The sequence below is a fragment of the Prionailurus bengalensis genome, chromosome A2, assembly GCF_016509475.1.
Source record: "Prionailurus bengalensis isolate Pbe53 chromosome A2, Fcat_Pben_1.1_paternal_pri, whole genome shotgun sequence".
Lineage (NCBI taxonomy): Eukaryota > Metazoa > Chordata > Mammalia > Carnivora > Felidae > Prionailurus > Prionailurus bengalensis.
Window position 1 is genome coordinate 10195039 of NC_057348.1, and position 26639 is coordinate 10221677.

Genomic DNA, 26639 nt, shown 5'->3' on the forward strand with positions numbered 1-26639 from the left:
GCGGTGGTGGTAAGGATGTCCTCCTTCATGACTTCCCCAAGCTTGCAGCCAATATCTTGAAGCCTTTTCTCCTGTTACCCTGTTCTGTGAGGCCAGTTGGCAGGCATTTTAATCCCATTCACCAGACAAAAAAAACTGAGTCCCAGGGAGGTCAGACCTGCTCCAAGGTCCCAAGACACATACCAGGGAGGAAAAGCCCAAAGAATAGATGGTCCCCGAGGACGAGGATGGGTGTGGGGACAATACCTGCCGCCTCCCCCAGGCAGGAACCCCCAAACCCCAGCTTCTCCAGATACCCAGCTGTCTGGCCTGCAGGCCTGTGGGGAGGTGATGTCCAGCCTTGAGGTTGGTTTCCAGATTCTGGGAAAAAGCCCCAAATCCACTCCAGACCTGGTCTGGCCCCCTCCCCTCCCAGCCTCCAGCCAGGTCCTCTTCTGCCTCCAAGCCCCTTGGGTGCCTGCGGCAGAAGCCTTCCCAGGCCCGACCCAAGACAAAGGGACGGTGGGGGAGGGGAGGGAGAGCGCCGGAAGGGGAAGGGGTTAACTCCCGGGGCAGAGGTGCTCCAGCATCTCTGGGATAATGCTTCTCTGCTTTGAGCCATTGGTGACCTTTTTTTTTTTTTCCATGACCAACTATCCTTCCCTTTCGACCTATCCTGCACTTCCTATGTTCTTTAATCTTCGACACTTTTGCAGCCCTGAAACCATTCATTTAAAAAGGTAACTTGAGGGGCGCCTGGGTGGTTGGGTCCGTTGAGCGTCTGACTTTAGCTCAGGTTCGTGAGTTAGAACCCCACATCAGGCTAGCTGCTGTCAGCAAAGAGCCTGCTTCGGATCCTCTGTCCCCCGAACCTGCCCTTCTGCTGCCCCTCCCCTGCTCTCACTCTTTCTCAAAACGAAACATTTAAAAAAAAAAAAAAAAAAAAAAAAGGAAAGAAAAAAGAAACATTAAAAAGGAAACTTTAGATTGACATCCTAGTCGCAAAACCCTTTGGTTGGCCTCCAGGTGGATACTGCCCCCTCCCCCCCCCAACCCCAGGGCCCCAGGGGCGCCAAGGTATTAAAGACAAATTAGCACCCAGTAGAGACTTTCTTCTGGACCTCTGGAGCTCTGGCAGGGACTGGAGGGACTGGGTTGCCCGCATATGCGTCTCTGCTCAGCCCCTTTCTACCCGTGCCTCAGTCTCCCCCTCCGTAAATTAGGAATCATAGTCCCGCCTGCCTTGCAGGTGCTTTGCAAAGTGAATGAACTCAAATAGATGCATAGATAATTCTAGGAGAATCAGGCCTGGCTGAGATGAAGAAGCACTTTATAAATAATAGCGTTTTTAAAAAATTAGTAGACGCCTCAAGAGACAAGCCAGTCATGTGACTTATTAGGAAAGAAAACAACTCTTCTATCTTGTGATTCCCTGTTGCTGCCCAGAAGCCCCTGAAATACAAGTTTCCCACCGAGGTAAGCGCTGGCCCAGAAAGGCCAGCTCTGGAAGCATGGAGGCCCCGAGGCTCTGCCGTTTCTCTTCTTGGTGCCGGCCTAGCACCCATGAAGGGCCCCTCGGGCCTCTCCAGCTCCCGTGGGACTCTGGGCTCTCTGGACCTGTTTCCTCACCTGGAAAACAGGGATGGGGGTTACGGTTGGCTTCGATGCGACACTGGGGACCCGGGCATGGCAAGGCAGTGAGCACAGGGCCATGCCCAACTCGGGAGCCCCAAGCTATTTCAAAAAGCCAGGGGGCCCTGGGAAAGACTCCCTCCCCACTCCTGCCCACACGTCCCCACTTTCCCCTTGGATACGCTCAGCGCACACACACGGGGCCAGAGTTTGTCAGCCGCTCAAATGGTGGAAAAGCAGACAGAGGATTTGCGGGCAGGTAGTGTGTGTGTGTGTGTGTGTGTGTGTGTGAGAGAGAGAGAGAGAGAGAGAGAGAGAGAGAGAGCCCGTGCTACGCCCCTGGATCTGTGTTTTTACTGCATTTTCCTGTTGGCTTCCAGCTGCCCCGCCAGTTCCGGGGAGGGCCCTGGGCCAGCGGCTGTCCTCCCCCCCCTTAATAAAGGCTGGGCCAGCCCCGGGACACCACGCAGCTGCCCAGCCTGGGGACACCAGCCTGCCCTGCCCATCCTCTGCTTCCCCCGGCCCCGGGTTCAGACCATGGGAGGCACCGGCCACAGCGTCTTTTTCCTCCTTTACGGTGAGAATTTGGGGACCCCCCGGGAGGGACGAGGGGACTGCGGAAAGCACCCCTTGGAGCCTTGACACTCCCTTCACCGTGGAGAAAGGGAAGGTGTGGCTGGCAGCTTGGGGGGGGGGGGCGGGGGGGCCCGCGGCACAGAAAGAAGCCACATGGCCAGGCGGGCACATGGAGAGAGGGGCTGGCAGTGCCCAGGCACCCCCCTGCCCTGGCAGAGACTCCCAAGGTGCTCTGGGACCCCCCACTCCCACTCAGAGGGATCTCTAAGCTCTGTCCCAGAGACACTTTGGAGGCTGCTCCTTAAGAGGGAAAACTGAGGCATGGGGAAAGGAAGGGGGCAAAAAGTAAGTGCTGGGGCCCTGTAGGCAACTGCTTTTAATATAGGGCATGGGCAGTGCTGGGGACCTGGGAGCCAGGACCCCTCTAATGCGGGGGGGGGGGCACTCCCAACATGTCCCCCACTATCTCAGTGACAGGGGGAGCCCCAGAGACCCCATTCTTGCTCCCCCAGTCCCAGCCAGGACTCCCCTGTGAGTTGAAGGAATTTTGCCCGCTAGGGGTTTGAACTTGATTTTACTGTAGCGTCCTCCCACCCCCACCCTGCCTCCCTTCCCGCCCCACCCAGGGTGGCTTTAACGGTTATCGGCAGCTCGTTGCCTGAGCAACCAGGCAACAAAGAGAGTGAAGAAATGACACTGGGGGTGCCCAGACCAGAGCTTCCCTGGGCCACAGGGACAGGGGGTTTCCCTGTGCTGGCCCAGGGTGCCAGGCGTGAGCTCAGGTCCTCCCCAACACCCCTACCCCTGCTCTCCTCCGGAGCAAGGGACAGGAGTCTAAGTGGGACACAACTGATGGGGGGGGGGGGGGTCACTGGGGCCACGCACAGAGCCCCTGAGCCTCATTTTCCACATCAGGAAAATGGGGTGAGTCTGGTCTTCACTTTACAGAGTTAAGGACTGAGTGAGTTTGTGCCCAAACTATTCCTGGCAGGGAGTGGAGTTGACAGTTAAGAATTAAGCAAACAGTACTTTAGTTTTTTATTTTAATTTGTTATTATTTTCTTCTGGGTTGGACACTGGCGGGTCAGACGTACGGGCTGGGGGGGGGGGGGGGTTCCTTAGCGGGAGGAGCAAGAGAGTGACTGCCCCGGCCCCACCCCAGGGTCCCGAAGCAAGAATCGAATTGCATCGCCTGCAATACAAACCAGATGGGACAGAGAGGGGATGACCAGCAGCTCCTCTCCCAGCTCCTGTTTGGGTGACTTCCAAGGCCCCAGATGGAGCCGGCCTGGCCCAGCAGCCTTGGGGGTTGGGGAGGAGCCCCGCCCAGGCCTCAGTGGAGGTTTTGGGGTGCAAAGGACCCCTCCACGCCAGGGTCTGGGAACTTGAGCTCAATCCCACCTTCCTTGGCCCCTCTTTTTCCACCAGATTCTTCCTGAGCTTTTTCTGGGCTCCAAGCCTTGTTTGTCTATCTATAGAATGGACGGAACCAGAACCTGCCAGGGCATTTCTGAGCATGACAGTGGCTACTTGGGGCTTTGGGAGCTGGGAACAGATCAGCCACGGCCCATACTGCCAGGGAGGGTCATTTTGTGGTCTGTCTTGCAAAGAGGAACTGGGTCCTGGCCGAGGGGGGAATTAGCCAAGCCCTGTGGCCAGAGAGGAGGAAGAGAGGAAGGAATCCTCGTTAGAGGGAGGGGAAGGGCATTCTAGCCTCAGTTTACTCTGACTCGAGGGCCCTGAGGTGGAGGTGGGGGGGCTCCTCTGGCTCCACTTGGCCTAAGGGGTATCAAGTCTGGACACAGGAACTGAGGGGTCAGGGCACCTTCCCGTCTGCACCCGCTGCAGCCCTTCCAACTGTGCTCACAACGACGGACCCCAGAATTCCCCTAGGAGCCCCATCCAGGGGCAACACAATGTGACTCATCCCTTCCCCTTGGCCCAGGAAGTGACTCATGCCCTCCCTTCCTCCCTCCCTCCCCGTCTCCATCCCCTCACCCACCACCCCACTTTGGGTCTCCCTGGATAATCGGGGTCTCCCCAGCTTCGCCAGCATTCCTAGCCTGGCAGGGAGTGGAGGTCTCCCCCAGCCCTTCCCAGGCCCCCACCTGCTGCTGAAGCACCCTCCGCCCTCCCTCCCTTCCCGTTTCCATTCACCCCCCTTTCTAGTTGTATCCGTCTCCCTATCTTGCTCTCAATCTCTCCATTTCTGTCTCTCTCATTCCGTAAGTTCCTGATTTCTGTCCATCTCTTTCTAGCACAGCCTTAACTTCTGCCTGATTCTCTCCCTCCACCTGTCCTGTTCCCTTTCTCCCTGTCTCTCCCCCTGCCCCCTCTCCTTCTCTTCCATCACGATCTCCTTGTCTCTCTCACTGGTGAACAAGGAGCTCCCTGTCTCTAGAGCCCCTGTTGACTTGAGGAGGACCCCCAAACACATGCCGTGGGAATAGGGTCCCCCTGAACAGCAGGAACGGCATTAGACGAGCACCACCCCCCACACTGAGCCCACAGCGTCTTCCTGTGTGCAGGGAGCCTGGGGTGAAATGTCACCACTGGGTCCCAAGCCGGTCGTTGGGCTGATAGATGTGGGTGTGGTGTGCGTGCACCTGTGTCCCTGAGCCAGGGTGTGGGGGCTGGAGCATCAGAGATTCGAACACCTGGTCCCCCCTTCACTGGTATAGGAAGGAATAACGATGGTAAAACTTGGACACACCAGGCAGTATCCACAAGCCTGATTCTCACACGCCTCCAAGAAATGCTGCCAATTAACATCCCCATTCTGCAGATGGGGAAACTGAGGCACCGAAAAGTGAGGCAACCGGAACAAGGTCTGGGATTCGAACCAAGGCCACCTGTCGCCAACTGAACCGTTGCCGCAGCTGGGTCCCTTCCCCACCCTGTCCAAAACCCATCCCCAGACGACAGGTCGCAGACACTCTGGCCGTGGTTGCTGGAGTCCAGGGAGGGCTGCCCGCTCTCTCATTAGGCGATGGACAGAGCCCAAGCCTGGGAGCGCTCAGGAGCCCCCTGCCCTCAGATGTGTCACCCTCAGGCCCCCATCATTCCTTCCTTGCTCTGAGGTCCCCTCCCCAACCCCCCCAACAACACACACCCTCTGTCTCTGTTCCAGTGCTGTGTGTCTTGTGGACCCTGTTCGAAGCTGAATCCCAGAAAACCAGTGGTGAGTCTGCGGCAAAGTCAGCCACAGCCACAGCCTGGGGAGGGGGCCCTGGACCCCCACAGCCCAGGCAGGAGAGGTCTGACGCAGGGGGAAGGCCAGGGCTGCCCCTCCCAGCAACCCCAACTTTGGAGATGATCCTGCCCCCCCCCCCCTCCCCAGCACCTGGCTCACACCTCACCTTCCAACTGTGGTCACTATCCCACAGACTGTGCTCGCTGGTGCCCCCTGAACTCCAGATGTGTCAACGCCACGGCCTGTCGCTGCTCTCCGGGGTTCACTTCTTTATCTGGGGACATCTTCACCAACCGCTTGGAGAATTGTGATGGTACAGGGGCCTGGGGTGGGGGGTGGGGGGTGGGGCATGGAGATGGTGAGGCATAGCCCAGTGCCCATGGGAGATGTGAGTGGCGGTTGGGGTCTCTGCCTTTGGCCTTAGGACTCTTATCAAGGGCACAGAAAAGAGAAAGGAAAAGATATAAAGGTGGGAAATAAGAAGTGAACAAACTGGAGAGAGAGGAGCTGGGTCTCCAGGACCCCTGGAGTCTATGCTCCAGTTTGCCCTTCCAGGACTAGGAGGAAGATGCTGAGATGCCGCCCACCCCGCATCTCAGCACTCCCTGCTGTGCTCAAATCTGGGCTGCCAGCCAGAGGGCAGAGAAGAGCAGAGCTGAATGAGTAGGCTTCAGGAACGGCTTGCTCCAGCTGCGGCCCAGCCTCTGCGTAGAGCTCAAGAGTCTAATCGTTTCTTAAGAAACACTGATGAAGCGTGGGGCCCCATGCTGGGGAGTCAGGCCGGGGGTAGGGATCTCTTCCCCACAGGAACTCATGCGTTTGGGAGGTGACCCTTTGTCCTGTTGTGTTCCAGACATCAATGAGTGTGGGCCACCCTTGGCAGTGTCCTGTGGAAAATTTGCAGACTGCCAGAACACAGAGGGGAGCTACCACTGTGAATGCAGCCCCGGATACCAGCTTGCTTCTGGGGCAAAAATGTTCAAGAATGAGAGTGAGAACACGTGTCAAGGTAAGAACCACCCCACACCTTCCATCTCCCCGTCTACGAGGTTTGGGGTGACCAGAGCCATTGCTAAAGCATCCCGGGGGCGGGATGAGTCGGGACAGGTATGTCTGTTCCTGGGCCACCGGCACAGAGAGGCGGGGTAGCGGGAGGGACAAGGGCCTGAATCCTGGCTTTGCCACTTGATAGCTGTGTGTGTGACCCTGGCCAGGATACTTATTTAGAAATCACCGTTAATGCGCAAGATATGATATTATCGTGATTTTGTGTTAAGGAAAAAAAAAAGAATCTCTAGTTTTTACAGATAAAAACAAAAGCAGCTTTGCCTTTTGTTAACTGGGGGACCTTGGACAAGTGATCCCGCCTGTCTGTGCCTCAGTTTACCCATCTGTAAAAGAAAAGGGGGGTGACAATGGTTCTTACCTCATGGAATTGCCAGGAAGGGAGGCAGCAAAGCACAGAACAGTGGTGGCTGCTGGGTTTTATGATCTGATGCACCCTCTCCGGGATGGGCTCCCCAGGGCCTGTGCCCAGGGTGGGCACTGAGACCCCACTGTAATCCCATCTCTTGCCGTGGTCTTGCACAGTGAGGACACCGTTCAGGCCCAGAAGCCAGCCTCCGCGCATCACCAGGCTTTGCCCCCCTTCCAGGGAGAACAGCAGGCAGCGGAAGGGGCTTCGGGCATCCTCAGAGGGCTGGGGGGCGGGCAGCAGTGGCCACAGGGGGTTAGTGTAGAATACAGAGAGAGGAGAGGAGGAGAGCAGAAGTGAGGTGAGGACGGGGCAGAGCTGAGGGTCCAGAGGACTCTAAGGAGGGTCCAAGGCACCCCCCCCCACCCCCCGCCAGCCACTGTGGAGAGAAGAGCCCACAGCCTTGGTCCCAGCCCCTTCCTGCCCTGCATGCAGACAGAGGGCTGCAGAGCCTCCCTGGTGGGAGGGAAGGGGGCACCTGCACTTCCGTGGAGCCCAGCAATGCTGGTCCCGAGGGGCCCCTGTGGGTCAGTCTTGTGGCCCAGACATGTGGCCTCGCCAGAGGATAGAGCATGAAATGGAAATGGAAATGGAAAAAGGTCCCTCATTTCCAGGTGAATATAGCACGTTTGGGGAATGGAGAGTGGGCTGGGTCTCAACTCCCACTTGCCTCCCGGGCCAGATGCCCGTGTGCACCAAGCAACCTGCACAACTGCACATGGTGATCATGGGTCCCACCCAGTGTGCCTGGACAGGCAATGCCACCCACCCACCGTTGTGGTGCTTGTGGTTATCGAGGGGCTGCATTGCTGTGTTACAACAGGCCAGGGCTGAGAGACGGGGACTCTGTCAGGCGGCTGGGTAGACACATAACAAGAGACGGGAGAGGGACCACCACGGACCTCAAGCTGGGTGACAGGGAAGGGATAGTCTCCACTGGTTTGGCCCAGGACCTGCCACCTGAAGACCCAGCTCTATGGAGGGCTCAGCCTCTGTTGCAGCCGAGGACGCATCACCCATGTCGTGGCCGTGTGTCTGGCCACAGGCAGGGGAGACCCAGGCTGCTCTGCGGGCCCCTTGCCCCGCCCTCCCCAGGCATCAAAGGATGTCCTTGTCACCTACCTGGCGACCCGCACCTCTCTGAAACCCCCGGCTCAGGCCCCTCCACAGAGGGTCACCTCTGGATGTTTGGAACGTACCCCCTACCTCCCTGGCACCTTATTTGCATAAAACAAGAGGCAGGTGGCATTTGAGATACTTCACAGGAGGTGCGTTCCAGGGCAAGATCCGTCCTCTTTGCCACCATCAGGAACTGCCCGGCCAAGACCTGCCCCCACCAGAGCCCTCACGGGCTTGGCCATATCAGCAACCCTCTCAGACCCTTGGCCATGATGGACCCAGGGACCCCATCCGAAAAGGCGGGAGGATGGAGATTTGAGGGCAGGCCCACAGCCCCTGGCCAGCCCTGCCCTAGCCAGCATCCTGCCTGGAGAAGGCCCCTCCTGATGCCCTGACCACCCCCACCCCTTCTCAACCACTGGGCCTTCCTCTATTTCCCCGCATAAGGCTCCGTCCCCACCCTCCCCAGTAACTTTGGTTCAGGGGCCTGAGGGCAGCCCGGCTGACCAGGACCCGGAGGATGTTGTGTCTGGGGTGGGCCAGGTGACAGCAACCCTCCCCCACCCCCCACCATTTGCACACTTGGAGAGTCAGGTGAACCAAGAGGCTCCCCCTCTGGACCAGATGACAAGGGAGACTGTCATCCAGGACCATTACCCCAGGCCCAGCCCTCTCCTGAGGGACAGAAGATAGAGGCTGAGCCCCATTCGGCTGGGCCCAGTGTCTGCCCCCCTGGGGGGAGCCCAAGGGCCGAGAAGACACAATCATCTGCCATGCCTCGCCCATCAGCACCTGCTCCCTCCTCCAGTCCTCGCCCGCTGCTGGCCTCCCTCAGACGTGGATCATCACCGCTTCCTGCCAGTCTAGGAAATGCCCTCATGGGAAAAAGTCATCTTCACTGCCCCAAGGCCGCCCGACTGGACATCAGCAACACCGTCCACCCCAGCCTGGCGCCCACCGTCCATCCTTACTCTCCCTGCCCCTGCCCAAAAGCCTTGTCTTTTAAAGGCCTGGTTTGGGTGTGGGACCTGTCCATCTCCGTGGAGCTGGAGTCTCAGAGTTAGCGTGGATGGGAGCGTGCCGTCTGTCCCCTGAGGGTGACCAGGATTCCAAGGGGAATTCAGCCAGCAAGCGGCCACCCTGGCGGAGTCAGGGTAAAGGCCATGGCTGGGAGCCCTGACAGGTCCTGGTCTGGTGTGCAGCATTTCCCTGGCACTCGGCTCCCAGGAAGGCCCACCCTGGACTTGTCCAAGTCCTCAGGCTGGGACACAGGTGGTCATGCATCCCTGCCCCAGCTGGGAACCACCCAGAGAGGCAGACGGGAGGACTCAGGCTGCTTCCTGCTACATCTGGACAACCGAACATCTGGGCCACCATGCTTCGCCCCTAGGACGCCTCCATGTGAATTAGAAAAGGCACCCCCGCTCGCTGAGGAAGAGACGGCGGGGCCTTCCAGATGCTTCTATCCCAGGAAACAGCTGCAGGCAGCCATCCACCACCCTCTCCTTCCCCCTGCAGATGTGGACAAATGTCAGCGGAAACCCAGACTCTGTAAAGGCCGCAGCATCTGCATCAACACCCAGGGCAACTACACCTGCAGGTGCCCACCCGGCTTGGAGCTCAACCTGAGCGACCCAAACGTGTGCTCAGGTAGAGGCCCCGGAAGACGCTGTGAGGCTGCGCCGGAGTTGGGGCGGGGCCAAGGCGGACCCCGCAGCCCACAGAGCAGGGAGAAGAGCCTTGGGTTCCTGAAACACTAGGGCTTTGCTCTGCCCAAGGATCTGCCTCCCCAGAAGGCCCACCACAGAGCAGGGAGGTAACAGGGCCTTCCGGGCCTGGGGTTCCCTTGTGGAGCCCCCCGCCTCTGTGAGCATCCCCTGGTCTCGCCCCTTCCTCACCTGCCTCTTGGGAGCAGGGGGAGGGTGTCGCTTACAGTTCCTGGAAAGGGAGCCTGGGCCAGAGCTGGGGAGGGAGTAGCTGAGAGTCCTTGGAAAGAAAGTCCGGTCCCCATGACTCAGTTTCCCCCCTGGTTTCACAGCCTGTAAACCGGGGACCATGGTCCCTGCCACGCCCATCTTGCAGGGAGGCCATCATAAGGTGCACTGAGATTGAGGTTGAAGGTCACCAGGGGGCAGCACGTGCAATAACAGCAGGGTCCCTGATGCTGGGCAGTGAGAGGTGGGTGCAGCCAGTGGAGGGGACCCTGACCCTCTGGCTTTGTCCTCAGATGTGAATGAATGTACCTCGGGGCAAAACCCGTGCCACAACACCACCCACTGCCTCAACAACATTGGGAGCTATGAGTGCCGCTGCCGCCCTGGCTGGAAGCCCATTCCTGGGTCCCCCAACGGCCCAAACAACACCGTCTGTGAAGGTCCAGAGCTCAGATGCCACATCCTGGAGACCCACACTCAGAACAGCTGATTGCATGCGTATTCAGTGGCACCCACACCATCCAAGCAGAATGAATGCTGGCGGTGCCCTGCTGTGCCAAGCGTTAATTCTCTTGAGGCTAGATGGGAAAAGATCTGGGGTGGGGGGCGGGGATCCTGGGGAAGGAGCCGGGGTACTGAGGAGCAGGCTCCTTGGAGACCCCAGGCGGCAGCTAATTACCAACTGGGACAAAGGTGTTTCAATAGTTCACAACCTGAACATCTGTACAGGGCTCACGTGCTATGTGTCAGGCCTCCCCACACTTCCCATAACTCCTGCATCACCAGGATGTGGGGTCGGCAGGGGACGTCACCTCCAGCCAAGGTGGGAGGTACTAATATGGGGAAAGGGGGCGGGACACAGAAGGAGAAGGGCCCGAGTCCCATCTTTGTGTCCCCAGATGTGGACGAGTGCAGCTTCCGGCCGCCTGTGTGCCACAACTCCACCGTCTGCGTCAACACCGTGGGCTCATACAGGTGCCGCTGCCGCCGTGGCTGGGAGCTCAAACCCGGATTCCAGAATAAGCAAATGAACACCACCTGTCAAGGTAGCTGGTCTGACCTGACCCCAGCCGCCATCCCAACACACTCACAGACACTCTCACACCTAATAAATGGCTGTTTTATCGCCTGCAGAGATGTCCTTCCCTGCCTGGACCGAACCCCCTGGAATCAAGAGCCAGGTGGGTGGCCCCAGCAGGGACCAGGAGGCAGGAATCCCTCTGTGCCGCCCGCCTAATTCCCCCAATTTCCCCAAGCTCCCCCCACCCCCACCCCAACACACATACGCGAGGCTCTCTGACCCGCCCCTTCTCCTCTCTTCCCAGAGACTCTCCAACTTCTTTAAAAAAGTCCAAGTTCTGCGCAGAGACTTCAAGCCGGCCTTGGCTCAGGACACCATCCAGGTAAGAGCAAGCGCTGGGGGCGGGGGGGGGGGGGTGAACCCGTGGACAGCATGGGGTGGCAGAGGGATGCCTCCGTGTGAGTGGAGACAGCCCAAGCAGGGGTTACACGAGCACAAACACAAACATACATACACCCCTTAAAACGCACACACGCACACTGGAGAGGCACAGAATGCCAACAGAATACAGCAGTCAAGAATTTCGCCTCCCTAGTTAGGCCACAAGGGCTCAAATCCCCCCCCATCCCACCCACCCTGCCCCACCGATTGCCACTTTCTGCTGTGTGACGTCAGGTAGTGAGTCGCCCTCTCTGGGCCTCATTCTCCTCGTCTGAAAATAGTGCCTGCTTTACACAGTTGGGTTGGAAGGTTTCTGTGAACCAAAAGAAGTAAAGCTCAAAGAAAGAACGGTGCCTGGCACACAGTGAGCATGATGTGTTAAGGTTTAGCCTATGTGCTAAGCTGGGGAGAAATATGTGAGCCCATGTCATTTTAAATTTTCCAGTAGTGGGGCGCCTGACTGGCTCAGTCAGAAGGGCGTGCCACTCTTGGTCTCGGGGTTGTGAGTTCAAGCCCCACGCTGGGTGTAGAGATGGCTATAAAATTTTTTTTAATTATATATGCTAACTAAATTGGATGTAAATTTAAAAAATAAAATTAAATATATATATCAAAAAAATTTTTAATTAAAAAAGCAAACAAAAATAAAAATTTCCAGTAGCTACATTAAAATAAACAAAAGTAAACAAGTGAAATTGATGTGGAGATCGCATTTAACCCAGCAGATTCAAAATTATTCCCATTTCAGCGTGGACCCAGATTTCGAGTGCTGGATAGCCATGTGTGGCTTGTGGCAATTCTGCTGGTCAGTGCAGGTGTAGAGCCTGGGAGGAAGCCCGTGCCTGTCCCCCAGGCAACCCCAGGTGGTTCTGCAGTGTGCCCCTAGGTAGAGGCGGGTTGAAGTCAGGCAGCCCTTGCGGGGCAGTGACCCACCAGCTGTCACCCATCCCCCCCAGAGCCTCATCACGTCAGTGGATGAGCTGCTGGAAGTCCCCAGTGACCTGGACGCCTTGGCCCTGCCTGAAATGCACAAGATGGCCACCCACCTCCTCTCTGAGCTTGAAAGAGTCCTGAGGACCTTGGCCAAGGCCATGCCTGGAGCCTCCTTCACCTACAGTTCCCCTTTGGACACAGGTGAGACCTCGCCCTGCCCGGGGCCTCATCCGGCACCCAGAGCCCCCGATCACTGCCCCTCTCTTCTCAGAGCTGTCCCTGATGATCCAGGAGCAAGGGGACGGATACGCCACCATAGGCCAGAGCCATGCACGGATGCTGCTGGACTGGGCTGTGGCAACCGCAGCCAGGGACTCAGGTAACGGCGGGGATCCGGAGGGGACTCTCGTGGGAAAGGGGAGGAGGAGCTGGGATGTGGCAAGGGTTGAGGTTCTAAATATGCAACAACTGGAAACTGGCCTATTGCCAGGGATCCCAGGCATCATGGCGTCCTGGAGGGCCTGAATAGACATCCTGGGAGGGAGGATGAGGCGTGGGAGGAGGAAGGGCAGAAGGTAGTAGCCGGCCTGTCTACCCCCCAGACCCCACCGTGATGGGCATCCTCTCCAGCTGGAAAATGCAGAAATTGCTGGCCAACGCCTCCTTGGAGTTGGACCCCGAGACGAAAGCTAAGCTAAAAGATCTCCACCAAAGTCCTGTCCGTGGCGCCCAGTACGAGCTCCTCTCAGCTGTCAACTTGGTCTTTCTGAGCAACACAAACACCGAGCACCTTGACTCCCCGGTCACCTTTGCCTTCTCCCACCGTGTGAGTCCTCTGGTGGGGAGGAATCAGTCCTACTGCTCACTCCTTAGCCAGGGTCACAGGGGTTCCTCTGCAGCCTTCATTTCCCTACTCTGCTCCTTCCTCAAATGGACCTCAGGGCCTTTGCATTTGCTGTGCCCTCTGTGTGAGACACACCGTCTCCCACGTGACTCAGTCCTTTACCTGGTTCCAGTCTTTGTTCAAATGTCACCTCTTCTTTTAGGTCTTCCTTGACCTCCTCATTTAAAATTACAGTCTGTAATCATGCCCCACCTTCCCCTATGCTGTTTCTCTTTTTAAAAGCTCTTACTACCTTCTAACACGCCATCTAGTTTCCTTATCAGGTTCATTATTTACATCGGTCTCCCCCACTGGCATGCCGAGCCCAGAAGGGCAGGGACTTGTGTCAGCCCTGTTCATTGTGTGCAAGACCAGGGGACACAGCAAAGGAGGCGCTCAGTAAATACCTGTCAAATGAAAAACAGCCCTCCTCGGGCTCAACCAAGCCCAGGACCCAAGAGTGGGCTCCAGGCTAACCTCTCCAACCATTCCCGCCTGCCTGTAGATGGAGACGCCCGGACCGCGGCAGGGGCTGGTGTGTGCATTCTGGAAGAGTGACGACAGGGGCGGAGGGCACTGGAACACCACGGGCTGCTGGACCCGGGGCACCAGGAATAACAGCACCACGTGCCAGTGCAGCCACCTGAGCAGCTTTGCCGTCCTCATGGCCCACTATGACATAGAGGTGAGCAGCCCTCAAAAGCCCACAGGTGGCAAGCCTGGCTTAGGTGAGACAGACAGCTGTATGGTCACACAGCCCCAGTGGTCCCACCCCATGCCCTCCAGCCCCTTCCCTGGGACCCAGCAACTGCTCTGGCTAGCGCCCCTCTGACTGTCCATCTGGAACCGGTGGTTAAATAATCGCTAAAAGCTCCAAAGGGAGTACAACGCTCTGTATGTGGCTTCAGAGATACACAGAGAAGCTGGGCCACGCGTTTAATTGAAATGGGCCAGGCAGAGTATGGAAGGCTCTGGTCCAAGCCAAAAGCTCAGGAAGGACAAAAAGGCGGGTTTCAACGAGTTGATAGAGGTGGCCAGGTGTAGGAGGGGTAGAACTTGAGATGAGCGAGGAGGGTCAGAGAGGTGGGACCATTAGTGTTAGAAAGAAGAATGTGGCCTTGAAGCTTAGCGCGGGGAGGCCCATCAGGAGGAACTGGGATCCCTGGTGCATCCGTGGTTGTGTGTGTGCATTGCGTGGGGTGGTGGGTGTTTAGGAAGAGACACAAAGCAAGCCTGTTCAAGCGTTGAAGGCAGGGGATGTGGGGGGAGGCGAGTGCATGATCTCCAGAGACCTGGAGGGCAGGCCCCTGATGGGTCCGGGTGGTGGGGCCCGCAAGGAGGGCAGGAAGGGCTCAGGGCGCCGACCGAGCCCCACGCACCCCATCCTGCATCTAGGACCCGAAGCTGGCCCTGATCACCAAGGTGGGGCTAGCGCTGTCGCTAGTCTGCCTGCTGCTATGCATTCTCACCTTCCTGCTGGTGCGGCCCATCCAGGGCTCGCGCACCACCGTGCACCTGCATCTCTGCATCTGCCTCTTCGTGGGCTCCGCCATCTTCCTGGCGGGCATCGAGAACGAAGGCGGCCAGGTGAGGTCCGGGGCGGTGGGAACGTCTCACCTCCACCAGAACCCCAGGCCGGCCGGGCCCGGGAGGGGGAGCGCCCCGTCCAGTCCCGGGGCTGGGTGGCCACCGCCCGCTCCGCCCGCGCGAGGTCCTCGGCATAACAGAGCTGTGGCCGCTCATCCCCGCCCGCCCCGAGGGCCCTGGCGGGGCGCGGCTCCGCCCCGCACTGACGTCGCCCCGCCCCCGCCCCGCCCCCGCCCCGCAGGTGGGGCTGCGCTGCCGCCTGGTGGCCGGACTGTTGCACTACTGCTTCCTGGCCGCTTTCTGCTGGATGAGCCTCGAGGGACTGGAGCTCTACTTCCTGGTGGTGCGCGTGTTCCACGGCCAGGGCCTGAGCAAGTGCTGGCTCTACCTGGTCGGCTATGGGGTGCCCCTGGTCATCGTGGCCATCTCGGCGGCCGTCAGACACAAGCACTACGGCCGCTCCCTCTAGTGAGTGCAGCGGAGCGGTCCGATGGGAGGGCAGGGGACCACGGTCCTGGCCAGTGTCCTTCCCCTCTGGGGAGCTGACATGACCCTCCCTTTTCACCCAGTTGCTGGTTGGACCCAGAAGATGGCTTCCTCTGGAGCTTCCTGGGACCTGTGATCTTCATCGTTCTGGTAGCTGCCCCCACCCCACACCTGAGGAGCGCAGCCACACTGGGCCAGCTCTCCCCGCCCCTCCTGCCCCCACAGTCCCAGGGATTCCCCCTAATGCCAGTTCTACCTTCCCCCCAACCCAGTTCAGTGCTGTCATCTTCGTGACTACTGTCTGGAAACTCACGCAGAAGTTTTCTGAGATCAACCCAGACATGAAGAAACTTAAGAAGGCCAGGTGAGAGTGGAGGGCAGGGAAGGGGCTGGCAGGGAGCAGAGGGTACACGAGGGGGGCCTCCCCCACTGCAACGCTGTCCTCTCCGCAGGGTGCTGACCATCACGGCTGTTGCTCAGCTCTTTCTGCTGGGCAGCACCTGGGTCTTCGGCCTGTTCCTCTTTAACCCACACAGCTGGGTGCTGTCCTACACCTTCACCATCCTCAACTGCCTGCAAGGCTTCTTCCTCTTCATCTTCCACTGCCTGCTCAACAAGAAGGTGGGCTGTGGCTGGGCTGGGGGGCGGGGGGGTGCGGTTCACCAGCCCCCCCCCCCCCCCCCCCCCCCCCCCCCCCCCCCCCCCCCCCCCCCGCCTGGGGCCTGCCCCTTCCCTAACCTGGCTCCCCGGGCCCCACAGGTGAGGGAGGAGTACCGGAAGTGGGCCGGCTGGGTCACCGGGAACAGGTACTCGGAGTTCACCACCTCCTCATCCAACCAGACTCAGGTAAGGGCTGAGCCTGGGGTAGGGGTGCTGGGCCAGAGGACACCCAGCCCGGGCTCTGTGCTCAGTGTACCTTTCTTACCAGGCCCACAGGCCTTCGGAGTCCGGCATGTGACAGCGCGGCTCCCGCCAGACCAGGAGGTCCTGTGGCCTCAGCAGCTTTTGCACGTGTTGAAAGACGGTCCCCTCCTCTCTCGCCCCTCTGCTCCCTCCGCCAGCCTGCCTCGGCCCCCATGTGCACCACAGAAAGCAGGGGGCAGCAGCTGTGGTCTGGCACCAAAGCCCAGGAAGCCCAGAACACCCAGCCCGGTGGAGAGTTGGACCCGCCAGGCCTGCTTCTGCTGCCTCCCTGCCCCACCCCAGCCAGGACCCAGGGTGAGGGCAGGAGTCCGGCCCAGGGCCGCAGTGCCTTTCCCGGCTACCCCAGGCCTGTCAGACTGAGGACGCTGTGCCCAGCCAGGCCCTTTCCCCTCGTCTGTTTTTGCTACAGAACAAGAGGCCAGGGTGCTGGGGCTCTAGCTCCCTGTTAAGCTAAGACTGAGGCCAAGGGTGGGGGAAAAGCAGGGCCCCTCCCAGCCCCACTGCCTGAGGCTCACGGTACAGAAGCCCATCTGCTCCTGGAGGCAGAAGGCTCTCACTTGTTTGGAAAGTTGTGAATGTTGTATGTTGTTGTTTTTAATCTGTATAAACTTTTCAACATCGACACATAAAATTAGTCCTACTGATACAGAAAATTGCTGTGGAGCTCCCCGGCCAGGCCTGCTACACCCACGAAAAGTTGAGAGCCGAGCAACACACGGGGTGGAAGACAGACTTCCGTAATAAAACTTTACTCTTACACAAATCTACAGCTTTTAAACAGTAAAAAGGGAAGCCCCACTGGTGCCTAGAAAGAGGACTTGAAGCAGCACTCAGGAAACAGGGCGACTCTGGCCACCAGGCGTGTGGTTACCGGCTCTGCTCAACTGTAAGACACACAGAGGGGAGGCCAGTGAGACGGGGAAGAGGGCCCCTGTCCGGGCCCAGCCCCCCAGCCCCCCAGCCCCGCCCCCAACACTTACTGTATGTAGAGATGTCAATTTCTTCAGGAAGTTCTGCCACGTTCACTTCAAACCTGTCCTGAACGTCATTGAGGATTTTGGCATCATTCTCATCGGACACAAAAGTGATGGCCAGACCTTTGGTCCCAAAACGTCCCGCACGGGCCACCTGCAGGGTGACAGGAGCAGGGGGTCGGGGGGTCAGGTCACAGGGACACAACATGGGGATCTGAGGACAAGCAGGGCCACATCCCCACTCACCCCCACCCTGGGAGAGGGCCGTGAGGGAGGTAACAGCTCCGCAGAGGCACTCACTCGGTGGAGGTAGGTGTCCGAGTCCTCGGGCATGTCATAGTTGAAGACGATGTTGACTCGCTCAATGTCCATCCCTCGACCAAACAGATTGGTGGCCACCAGGATCCGCCGCTGGAAGTCTTTGAACTGCTGATAGCGTGACAGGCTGGGCACAGGAAGAACAAGAGGCGGCCATTAGACATGGGGTTCCCGAGTGGCACTCCCCGTGAGGGGCTGAGGGGCCCGCTGCGGGCCCGAGGGCGGCACCCACTCACCGCTCCTCCTGCGCCATGCCCCTGTGGATAGCGATGGCCGGGAAGTTCTGCTCCACAAGGAGCTGGGCCAGGGCCATGCAGCGCTGCACCGACTTCACGAAGATCACCACCTGCGAGGCAGGGAGGCAAGAAGCGGCGGTCAGGGCCAGAGCCCCCGTGCGCCAGCCTCGCCAAGGCCCGGAACCCCAGGACAGCCACGCGGTGTCACCTGGTTAAACTCCAGCACGTCCAAGAGATCAAACAGCTTGCGGTTCTTCTCGCTGTCCTTGAGCTTGACGTAGTACTGCTGGAGTCCGTGTAGCGTGAGCTTGGTCTCATCGTCTACAAACACCTCCATGGGCTGTGCAGGAAGGGGCAGGCGGGGCTTACTTCTGGGCATCTTGCCTGCCCAGAACCTTCCGGCGAAGGACTCCACGTTGCGATGCTTCCCAGGGGGCCTGCGTACCCCGATAAATGCCTCTCTCCCAATCGTTGATCTAAGCTCGGCTCTGACTCAGGTATAGACCAAGCTCAGCTCCTAGTCTGACAAGACACAGGAGGGAAGGAAGGCTCCGGGGCCTCCCGGCATTCTTGTGCAGTGAGGCAAGTGTGGGCGTCCCGGAGCAGCAGCGGCTCAGGACACGGAACCGAGGAGGGCCAGAGGTGCCGCGCCGAGGCCGTGGCTGGCTGCCGTCCCACCCTACTCACGTCTTGCATGAACTTCCTGCACACGGGCCTGATCTCCTTGCTCAGGGTGGCGCTGAACATCATGCACTGCTTCTCGTGGGGCGTCAGGCGGAAGATCTCCTGCACGTCCCGCCGCATGTCTGGGTGGAGAGGGCAAGAAACGGGTGGGCGTGAGCGCCTGCCGCGCGGCGACCCCCACCCGAGACCAGCCCCAGCTCCTCCCAACCTGTGCCAGGGAGTCGTTAGCGCCACGACGAGGGCGGCGTGAGCCGAGTGGAGGGAGGGGCGAGTCCCAGGTGCCTGAGGGGCTGGACTCGGGGCGGGCGCGGGAGGAGCTGCCATCCACTTACACGCCGCCAGAGCGGAGCAGCCGTGCCAGCGCGCCTCGAGCCACGCTTCAGGGAGGGGAGCCTGAGGCAGAGACAGCCGCTGGGGTGAGAGCTGCAGCTGCCTCCCGGGACACAAGCCCCATCTCCCACTGGCCCTGCGGGGCTCACGGAGGGCAGGCAGGGGCCCGGAACTAACCCAACGGGCGGCGAGGCCACAGCATGCCGAGGGCTGGCACGGACACACGCCCGGACTCACTCAGCTCGGGCTCGGAGGCAGGTCACTGTGCCAAGGCTACAACTCTCCCTGGAGTCGTCTACAGAGGCCTGTGTGCCAGCCACCCACGTGACCCTGCCCTGGGGCAACCTTCGGCCTGCCCTGACAGGGCCCACCTGGCTCTGAGGTCTGGGTAGGGGGAGGGGAGCTGTAAGGGTGGCGGGGTGGGGGGCGTGGCGGGGTGGGCCTCCAGCAGCTCCTGGACCCAAGCAGGCCACTCACCCAGCTGCTCCAGCATCTTGTCGCACTCGTCCAGCACGAAGTGCTTCACGTTCTTCAGGTTGAGGCTCCTGTTCCGTACGAGTGCCAGGATCCGGCCTGGTGTCCCCACCACGACGTGCGGACAGTTCTTCTTCAGTACCTCTTCATCCTTCTTGATGGAAAGGCCCCCGAAGAACACAGACACCTATGTGGGAGGAGAGAAAGTTCCTTTCACCTGTCTGAGGGCTGAAGGCTCACACTCGCTCCAAACTGACGGCCACCCGGCCCGTGGCCCCGCCAGCTCAGGCTCCAGCAGCACTCCCGGGCCTAGTGCCTGGGGACCAGAGTGGCCTGAGACTCTGGCCAGGACTCCGGTGGAAAGCAGCCCCACAGCTGGGACCGGCACAGGCCTCCGGAGGCCATGCATAATTCATCCAGCTTTTAAGGAATGTAAACCACCGCAAACCTCAAAGGCAGTCACTGCGGCCAAGCTTAGTAAACACTGGCCGGGCTACAGCCGGGGCAGCAACGCTGCAGAAGACCACGCAGTACGTCCAGCCTGAGGGACTTACCTTGACGCTGGGCATGTACTTGGAGAAGCGTTCATATTCCTTGCTAATCTGGAATGCCAGCTCCCGAGTATGACACATGACCAGCACTGTCACCTGCAGGCGGAAGACAGACACTTTAGGCAGTGTCCCAAGTCCTACCCCAGGCAGAGCCCACTCTAGTGCCCTCCCTGGGGGCCCCATGCCCACCGGGCTCTGGCCCCTTGAGGGTGCCTGCCACGCTGCTCCCCAAACCTCCTGCTGCTGGAAGGTCCGGTCCAGATGCTCTAGCTTCTCCCCACCCTTCGCCTGTCATTCACTCCCTATGTCCCCCCAGCTAGTGAGTGAGACTTGTCTCCTGCTGCCAGGATCCACAGTGAGACCTAGCTGGTGAGGCAGCCCCTACCAACAGCTTCCTGAGTCTGCTCTCTGGTCAGCTCATGACCACCCGAAGGCGGCTCCTGCCTTCAGGCCCATGACGCCAAGGGCTGCAACCACCACAGCCTCCCACTGAATCTCCCTCTCCCTCTCCATCGACCCTAAGGAGACAAGGGCTTGTGCACCCATATGCAGCCCGAGGGCGTGTGTCCCTGTGTGACAAAATACCAGAATGCACCTTGATTCTCCTCCAACAAAATTCACTTAAGAGGAAACGTTAGGTACAATCTCACCTGGGTAAATACGCACACACTCTAGAAAAGCACATGACCAAATAACAGCTGTGAAAATCTGGAGAATAAAATCGTGGGCACTTCTCAGTTTCTCCTCTTGGCTTATCATTTTTGGGCAGTATTTTGTCACAACTAAGTACCGTACTTAATTTTAAAAGCCCACAAAGAGGGGCACCTGGATGGCTCAGTCAGTTAAGTATCCGACTTCGGCTCAGGTCATGATCTGTTTGTGGGTTCGAGCCCCGCGTCGGGCTCTGTGCTGACAGCTTGGAGCCTGGAGCCTGCTTTGGATTCTGCGTCTCCCTACCTCTCTGCCCCTCCCCTGCTTGCACCCTGCCTGTCTCTCTCCCTCTCTCAAAAATAAACATTAAAAAATTTTTTTGAAAATTAAAAAAAATAAAATAAAAGCCCACAAAGAGAACGCAGCACCAGGAAGTTTCAACAAGGGAACCTGTGGCTAGCGATCCTCATGTAGCTCGGGCCCAGCAGGGAGGGCAACCACCTACCTGTCCGTTGACAGGCTCAATCTGCTGCAGGGTGGCCAGCACGAAGACGGCCGTCTTGCCCATCCCAGACTTGGCCTGGCACAGGACGTCCATGCCCAGGATGGCTTGGGGAATACACTCGTGCTGGACTGAGGGAGAGAGCACGTGTGAGCGGCCAGAAACCAGATGCTCCCTCTGTGCAGGCTCCTGGCCAGGCGGCTGAGGAGGCCACAGAGAGGGCGGTGAGGAGGTTCCTGGCAGGGAGAACCCAGGAGGCATACCCTCAGATGGATGCTCAAAGCCACAGTCCACGATGGCCCTAAGAAGCTCCGGCTTCAGCAAAAAGTCCCGGAAGCCAGAGCTGTGGATGGAAACGTAGGAACCCTTGACGTCTTTCTTGGGGGGAGCAGGAGTGCTCTCTGGAGGAGCCTGGGGCTCTTCATCTTCCTCGTAATCCAGAAGCTCATTTTCCACATCCTGTTCCGCCATGGCGCTGACAACAGAGGAGGGAGGAAGGGTCGAGGGAAGCGAGTGAGTTTGAGAAAGAAAACTCCCCCGTCCAGGGAGAAGACCGCCCAGCAGCTGCAGTCTACGGACACAGGTCGAGGAGGGACAAAGCACCGGAGCCATCTTCCGAGCTGGTACAGCTGATGAAGCCAAGACGGGGCCAGCGCTCTGACCCCTCTCCCTCACACTCCCCACAGACTCCTGCACAAAGTCCCACCCGCTCCTCCCGGGCAGCACCTCCCAGCCTCAGCTTGTCCCGGTCACACCTTCACTCCTGCACCCCCTCAGCTTTCCCCATGCCCCTCTCCGCCACACTCACACATGCACACACACCCCCGGCTCCAGGGCCTCCCTCTGCTCTCACAGTGAGATCCCCATACTTCCCCATGGCTCTCGCATCCCTGTGCGTTGTCCCCGGCACACCTCGTTCCACAAGACCCCTCTCAAACCACCCGCGGCCTTGTCTGCCCGCTCGCTCATCAAGCCCCTACCCCAAGCGTTTGCCGCACGCAGCCGCCACCAGGAAAACTCTAATAAACCTCAGGCCACCTAAGCCAAAGGAGGCCCCCTCCCCACCACTCTGCAAAGAGTCTACCGGGCCTGCACAGGATAGGACCCCTGGGACCAGGAGATGTGGCTGCCAGAACGCTGGAGAGACCTGAGTCTGTAGGAGCAGAGTCGTGCCCTGCCCCATCTCCTCCCGCTACTTGTGGTCTGCACAGGGGAATAAGTACTGTCATCAGCAGCCTTCCCACCGCGCCCAGGCCGCTAAGAACGAAGCGGAGATGGTAAAGAGAATTAATACAGTTTGCTCCCTTCCTGCCTCATCCAGTATGGGCACAGGACCTACGGGGCACAAGCTACAAGGGTCCCAAATGTGAGAATATGGTCTTCTGCCCTCCCAACTCCATCCAGCCTCCAGTCTAGACGGCGAGGATGCTGAAGTAGTCCCTCTTCTCCCTGAGCCGGATGTGGAGGGTCCTGGGCCCACTTTCTGGCCCTCCTGTCACTCATTCTCTCTGTGACTTCATCCAGCCCCAGGGCTTTGACCACCTCTGTGCAGAGGCCTCCCAAACGTGTGTCTCCATCGGGTGACAGCTTCCCTCAACAACAGACTCCGTTACCCAACTGCCTCTGCCACATCGACCCTTCGAAGCTGAACTCAAAATCCCAAGAGTAAAACCCTCCGTTCCTTCCTGCAGGCCTGCTTCTCAAAAGAGGCAATTTCATTCTCTCACTGGCTTTCTCTCTCTCCCCTGTCCAATCAGCCAACAAATCCCAACAGGACAATTAGGCCACTGCTTGCCCCTGCTACCTCACTCGTCCCAAGCTACCTCCACCTTTCTTTTTTAGAATTAGAACAGCTAGGGGCGCCTGGGTGGCTCAGTCGGTTAAGCGTCCGACTTCAGCTCGGGTCACGATCTCGCGGTCCGGGAGTTCGAGCCCCGCGTCGGGCTCTGTGCTGACAGCTCAGAGCCTGGAGCCTGCTTCAGATTCTGTGTCTCCTCCTCTCTCTGCCCCTCCCCTGCTCGTGCTCTTGTCTCTCTGTCTCAAAAATAAATAAAATAAAAACATTAAAAAAAATTTTTTTAATAAAATAAAGTTAGAACAGCTTTATTGAGATATTCATATGGTATATTGTTCACCACTTTCAATGTCCCACATATTGGTTTTTGGTATTTTTTTTAACTTCTTAGTTTTGAGACCAAGAAAGCACATGTGCACAAGCAGGGGAGGGGCAGAGAGAGAGAGAGAGAGAAAGAGAGAGAGAGAGGGAGACAGAGAATCCCAAGCAGGCTCCACGCTGCCAGAGCAGAGCCCCATTCGGGGCCCCATCTCACGAACTGCAAGATCATGACCTGAGCTGAAATCCAGAGTCAGACAGCCAGTTTTTAGTATTTTTAATGTAGTCAGGGATAAGTTCAACGACCACCACAGTTGGATTCGTTACCCATTTCAGTCAGTCTTGAAAAAGACCAGACCCTTTACCTCTCATCCTTCCCCCCTCAGTCCTCTGGGCAACCGTTAACCTGCTTTCTTTCCGTTTGCTTGTTTCTGCCGTTTCTCCCTGGAATCAACATACAATATGCAACCATCTGTCCTGTCCGGCTTTGCTCACTCAGCACGTTTCGACGTTTCGACGTTCATCCACTTTGCGAGAGGCATCAGCACCTCACTCCTGCTCGTGGCGGAACACTCCCCTGTGCGGGGCCGCCACTCTGTCCGTTGTCAGTTGGTGGCTCTGGGGGCGCCATCATCTCTTGCCTAGATGAGGCCCACAGTCTCCCTGTTTTCCACCCCCCTCCATCGTCTCTCCCCACAAAAGCCAGTGGGAGCCCACTAAAAGCGAAGTCGGAAAATGCTCAAAATCCCCCACAGGCTCCTACTGGGCTCAGAATAAAACTCAGGGGTCCTCAGCCTGACCTACCGGACCCTACACAAACTGACCCCCCCACACACACACCACGTTCGAACCTCATCTCCTCCGTCACCCCCACTCACCGGCCTTGCTGCTGTGCCCCTCACGCATGCCTCAGCCCCTTTGCACCTGCCATGCCCACTGCCGGCAGTGGCCGTGAGTCCCCCCGCTTCCTTCAGGACTCTTGCTTCAGAAGGACATTTCTGGCAGGCCCCAGCTAAAAAAGCACCCTTGTTCAGGTCATGCCTGCCAGCCCTTTGGCCCAGCCCAGAGCCTAAAACAGATAAGCACTCACTCGCAAAGGCCCAATGAATAAAATTAAAATCGAGGCCTTCAGGCAGAACTTGGGGGCTAAAGCCAGCGTACGCCCTCATCTGATTGCTGAAAAGGGCAACCTGAACAGGAAGGGGCTATTTCCCAGGCAGCCGAGAAAAGGGGAGGAGCCAGGAAAGGTCGGTTCCAAAGCACCACGCCCTTTTGGGGAATGGAGAGCAAGACTGGCTGAAGCAGAGGCAGAGGAGGAAGCGTGGAAAGCCGGTCTGATCGAGGGCACTCACACTTTATCTGCGAAACAACAGGGAATCACCAAGGAGGTTTCTGAGGGGAGTAATGGCCCAAGAGCAACTTGCTCTAGAGGAGAAGACGAGCGGGGAATGAGACCAGCCACGGGGAAAACCAGTCACCAGGAGAGAGGATTAAGCAGGGTGGGGGTGGTATGAGGGAACAACAAAATGGCACACTCAACAGGGCAGGACCATCTCCTGGGCAATCCCTGGGCAGATAACCGCTCGGAGCCGCCTACCCTGAGCTCCAAACCTGGGTGGCCAAGAGCGGACGGTGCAGTCAAAACAAACACAAACGTCAAGTGAAGTCTTTTTGTTCTTACAGGGGACAGATTCAGGGACAGCCTGAGTTGGAGGCACAAAATTCTCTAGGAAGTGGCTACATGGGCTCTAAAACTGAAAACAAATGAGACGGGGAGGGAACTGGGGGAGGGGCGTTTGTCCCACCCGGGGGGGCTGCGACGGCTGCGGCCCCCGGAACAGATCAACTCGAAAGCGGACACCCGGAAAGTGACAATTCAGACTAGCTCACGGTACCCATTCATTCTCAAGTGCCCCAGGGAAGACTTCCACTTCAGGGTTTGCCTCGGTGACATCTGTTTTATTCTAAATCTCTGGAAGTCCGAATCCCCTAACCACATAGCAACAGCACAGCAGGGTGAGGGAGGGCAAGTCCCTCGACTCGGAGAAGCCTAACGCGTCTACAAGGTCGGGATTCTCCCACCGCAACTCCAGACCCTGGCGCCCGGCCCCCAGAGTCCCTCCCCAAACGACTAGGGGGTCTCCTCTGACAGACAGACCTTCTCCCCAAGTCAGGCTCAACCCGCGAGCCGCCATGACAGCCCACTCCCGGAAGCGGGAACGAGCCCAGCGCGCCAACAGCTACCGCCCCCCACCCCCCACGCCTTGCGCATGCGCTATGGCGTTCAACGGCCGCTGCCGCGCGCGGCGGACGCCCCAACCGCCCCCCTCCCTTGTCTCGCGCCCCCTCCTCCTCATCCTCCCTTCAACTCCCAGGGTCTCCCCTCGCCCGCTCGCCCGCAGGTCCGACGTCTCCGCATCGCGGCCCCGCGCTCCGGGTGCTTCGCTCACCTGGTTCCCCGTTCGCCTCCGCGCGCTGTGAGGAGTGCCGTCCGACTCTGGCTACCGGTCTCGCGCCCCGACACGAGCCACAACGCTTCCTGCCTCCTGCGTCGGACTGCGGCTCTGCTCACTGGACTGCTGGCTTCTCATTCAAGAAAGGCGGAAGCGATGATTGGATGCTGCAGGAGGCGTCTGGAAGCTATTGGTGGAGAGAGGAAAGGGGGCGTGCCTCACGCCTCGGCTTCATTGGCCAATCTAAAAGTAGGCGCCCTGGTCTAAGGCCGACGTGAGCCCGTGCGCTGTCACGTGATTGGGGTTTTTCCGTCGGTGGGCGTCGACATATTTAGTACTGGCAGCGGAAGCCGGCTTGATTTGCCTGTTGGCTGTGTATCATCTGCCTATTAACGTGGTTTTTACGCTGGGCATGGATTCAAGGCTTTCGAAGTGGGCATCAACTCGCGACTTCTTGGTTCTCCGGGGTGAGCCCGTGAAAGGGTCCTGAGAAGGACTGGGAGGTCGGAATGTCTCCAACGTGGAGAGGACAGGCTGCACCCGCAGTGGGGAAGGGACCGCTCGGGGCCCAGAGAGAAATGCGCGTCATCAACGTTTCCCATTTGCTGAGAGTCTTGTCCTGGGTCAGACTCTGTACTAGTGGCCATGCAGGCTCAGGCCACAAAACCCAAACCAGGATGTTTCACTCATAAGACGTTTTGGATTTTAATTTATCCTTGTATTACATTTTCCCAACCTTACCCCCCTCCCCCTGTCTTGTACTTTACTGAGGAAAAATTCCCCTGATTTTTCAAGATTGACAGCCGACTGACGAAAGCCCAGTGAAGGTACAGAACATTTCCGTCACCCCCAGAAAGTTCTGTTGTGCCCCGGTCAGGTCTACCCTCAGCCGCAACCGGGCAAAACACTGTGTGGATTTCTATCACTATCCATGGGTTCTGGTCTCAAATTTCAGATAAACAGCATCATGCAATAGGTTGTCTTTTATATCTGGCTTTTTTGGCTTTTATCTGGCTTTTATATCTGGTTTTTTGACGTCTGGTGCTGCATGTACTAGCTTTGTTTTGTTTTGTTTTTTGTTTTTCCCTTGCTGAGTAGTAGTTCACCCTGTGGCTATGATGGGGTTTGGGAGTGATGGTGGGGTTCGGAGCCCACAGCCAAGAAAGAATTC

General features: G+C 58.4%; 2 protein-coding genes and 1 long non-coding RNA gene across 8 annotated transcripts; 1 reads left to right on the top strand and 2 right to left on the bottom strand.

The window, feature by feature from the left end:
* Window positions 1-1292: 1292 nt before the first annotated feature.
* On the bottom strand, window positions 1293-7546 carry LOC122486988. The gene is made up of 3 exons (XR_006298289.1): window positions 6807-7546; window positions 5547-5703; window positions 1293-1608 (listed from the first exon to the last, which is right to left on the bottom strand). It is a non-coding gene; the product is annotated as an uncharacterized LOC122486988 (long non-coding RNA).
* ADGRE5 (adhesion G protein-coupled receptor E5) lies at window positions 1933-16835 on the top strand. 3 transcript variants are annotated; one of them, XM_043586809.1, is made up of 20 exons: window positions 1933-2188; window positions 5318-5368; window positions 5574-5693; window positions 6234-6389; window positions 9492-9623; window positions 10201-10347; window positions 10807-10953; window positions 11042-11088; window positions 11233-11310; window positions 12326-12503; window positions 12574-12681; window positions 12905-13128; window positions 13691-13870; window positions 14581-14772; window positions 15014-15240; window positions 15342-15408; window positions 15531-15622; window positions 15711-15879; window positions 16018-16104; window positions 16187-16835. In XM_043586809.1, the coding sequence occupies exons 1-20, from the start codon at window positions 2149-2151 to the stop codon at window positions 16214-16216; spliced, it is 2472 nt and encodes an 823-aa protein (XP_043442744.1). In that variant the 5' UTR covers window positions 1933-2148; the 3' UTR covers window positions 16217-16835. The 3 variants fall into 3 exon arrangements, with proteins under 3 accessions (XP_043442744.1, XP_043442745.1, XP_043442746.1); XM_043586810.1 differs by lacking the exon at window positions 9492-9623 and having other exon boundaries at window positions 1966-2188; XM_043586811.1 differs by lacking the exons at window positions 9492-9623; window positions 10201-10347 and having other exon boundaries at window positions 1966-2188.
* Window positions 16836-16915: 80 nt separating this feature from the next.
* DDX39A (DExD-box helicase 39A) lies at window positions 16916-25598 on the bottom strand. 4 transcript variants are annotated; one of them, XM_043586815.1, is made up of 11 exons: window positions 25466-25597; window positions 21166-21377; window positions 20906-21033; window positions 19753-19845; window positions 19202-19385; window positions 18398-18516; window positions 17919-18050; window positions 17711-17820; window positions 17457-17601; window positions 17163-17310; window positions 16916-17066 (listed from the first exon to the last, which is right to left on the bottom strand). In XM_043586815.1, exons 2-11 carry the CDS (start codon window positions 21371-21373, stop codon window positions 17050-17052), a joined length of 1284 nt encoding a protein of 427 aa, XP_043442750.1. In that variant the 5' UTR covers window positions 21374-21377; window positions 25466-25597; the 3' UTR covers window positions 16916-17049. The 4 variants fall into 4 exon arrangements, with proteins under 4 accessions (XP_043442750.1, XP_043442751.1, XP_043442747.1 ...); XM_043586816.1 differs by lacking the exon at window positions 25466-25597 and adding an exon at window positions 25174-25237; XM_043586812.1 differs by having other exon boundaries at window positions 20906-21377; window positions 25466-25598.
* Between the last annotated feature and the right edge of the window lie 1041 nt (window positions 25599-26639).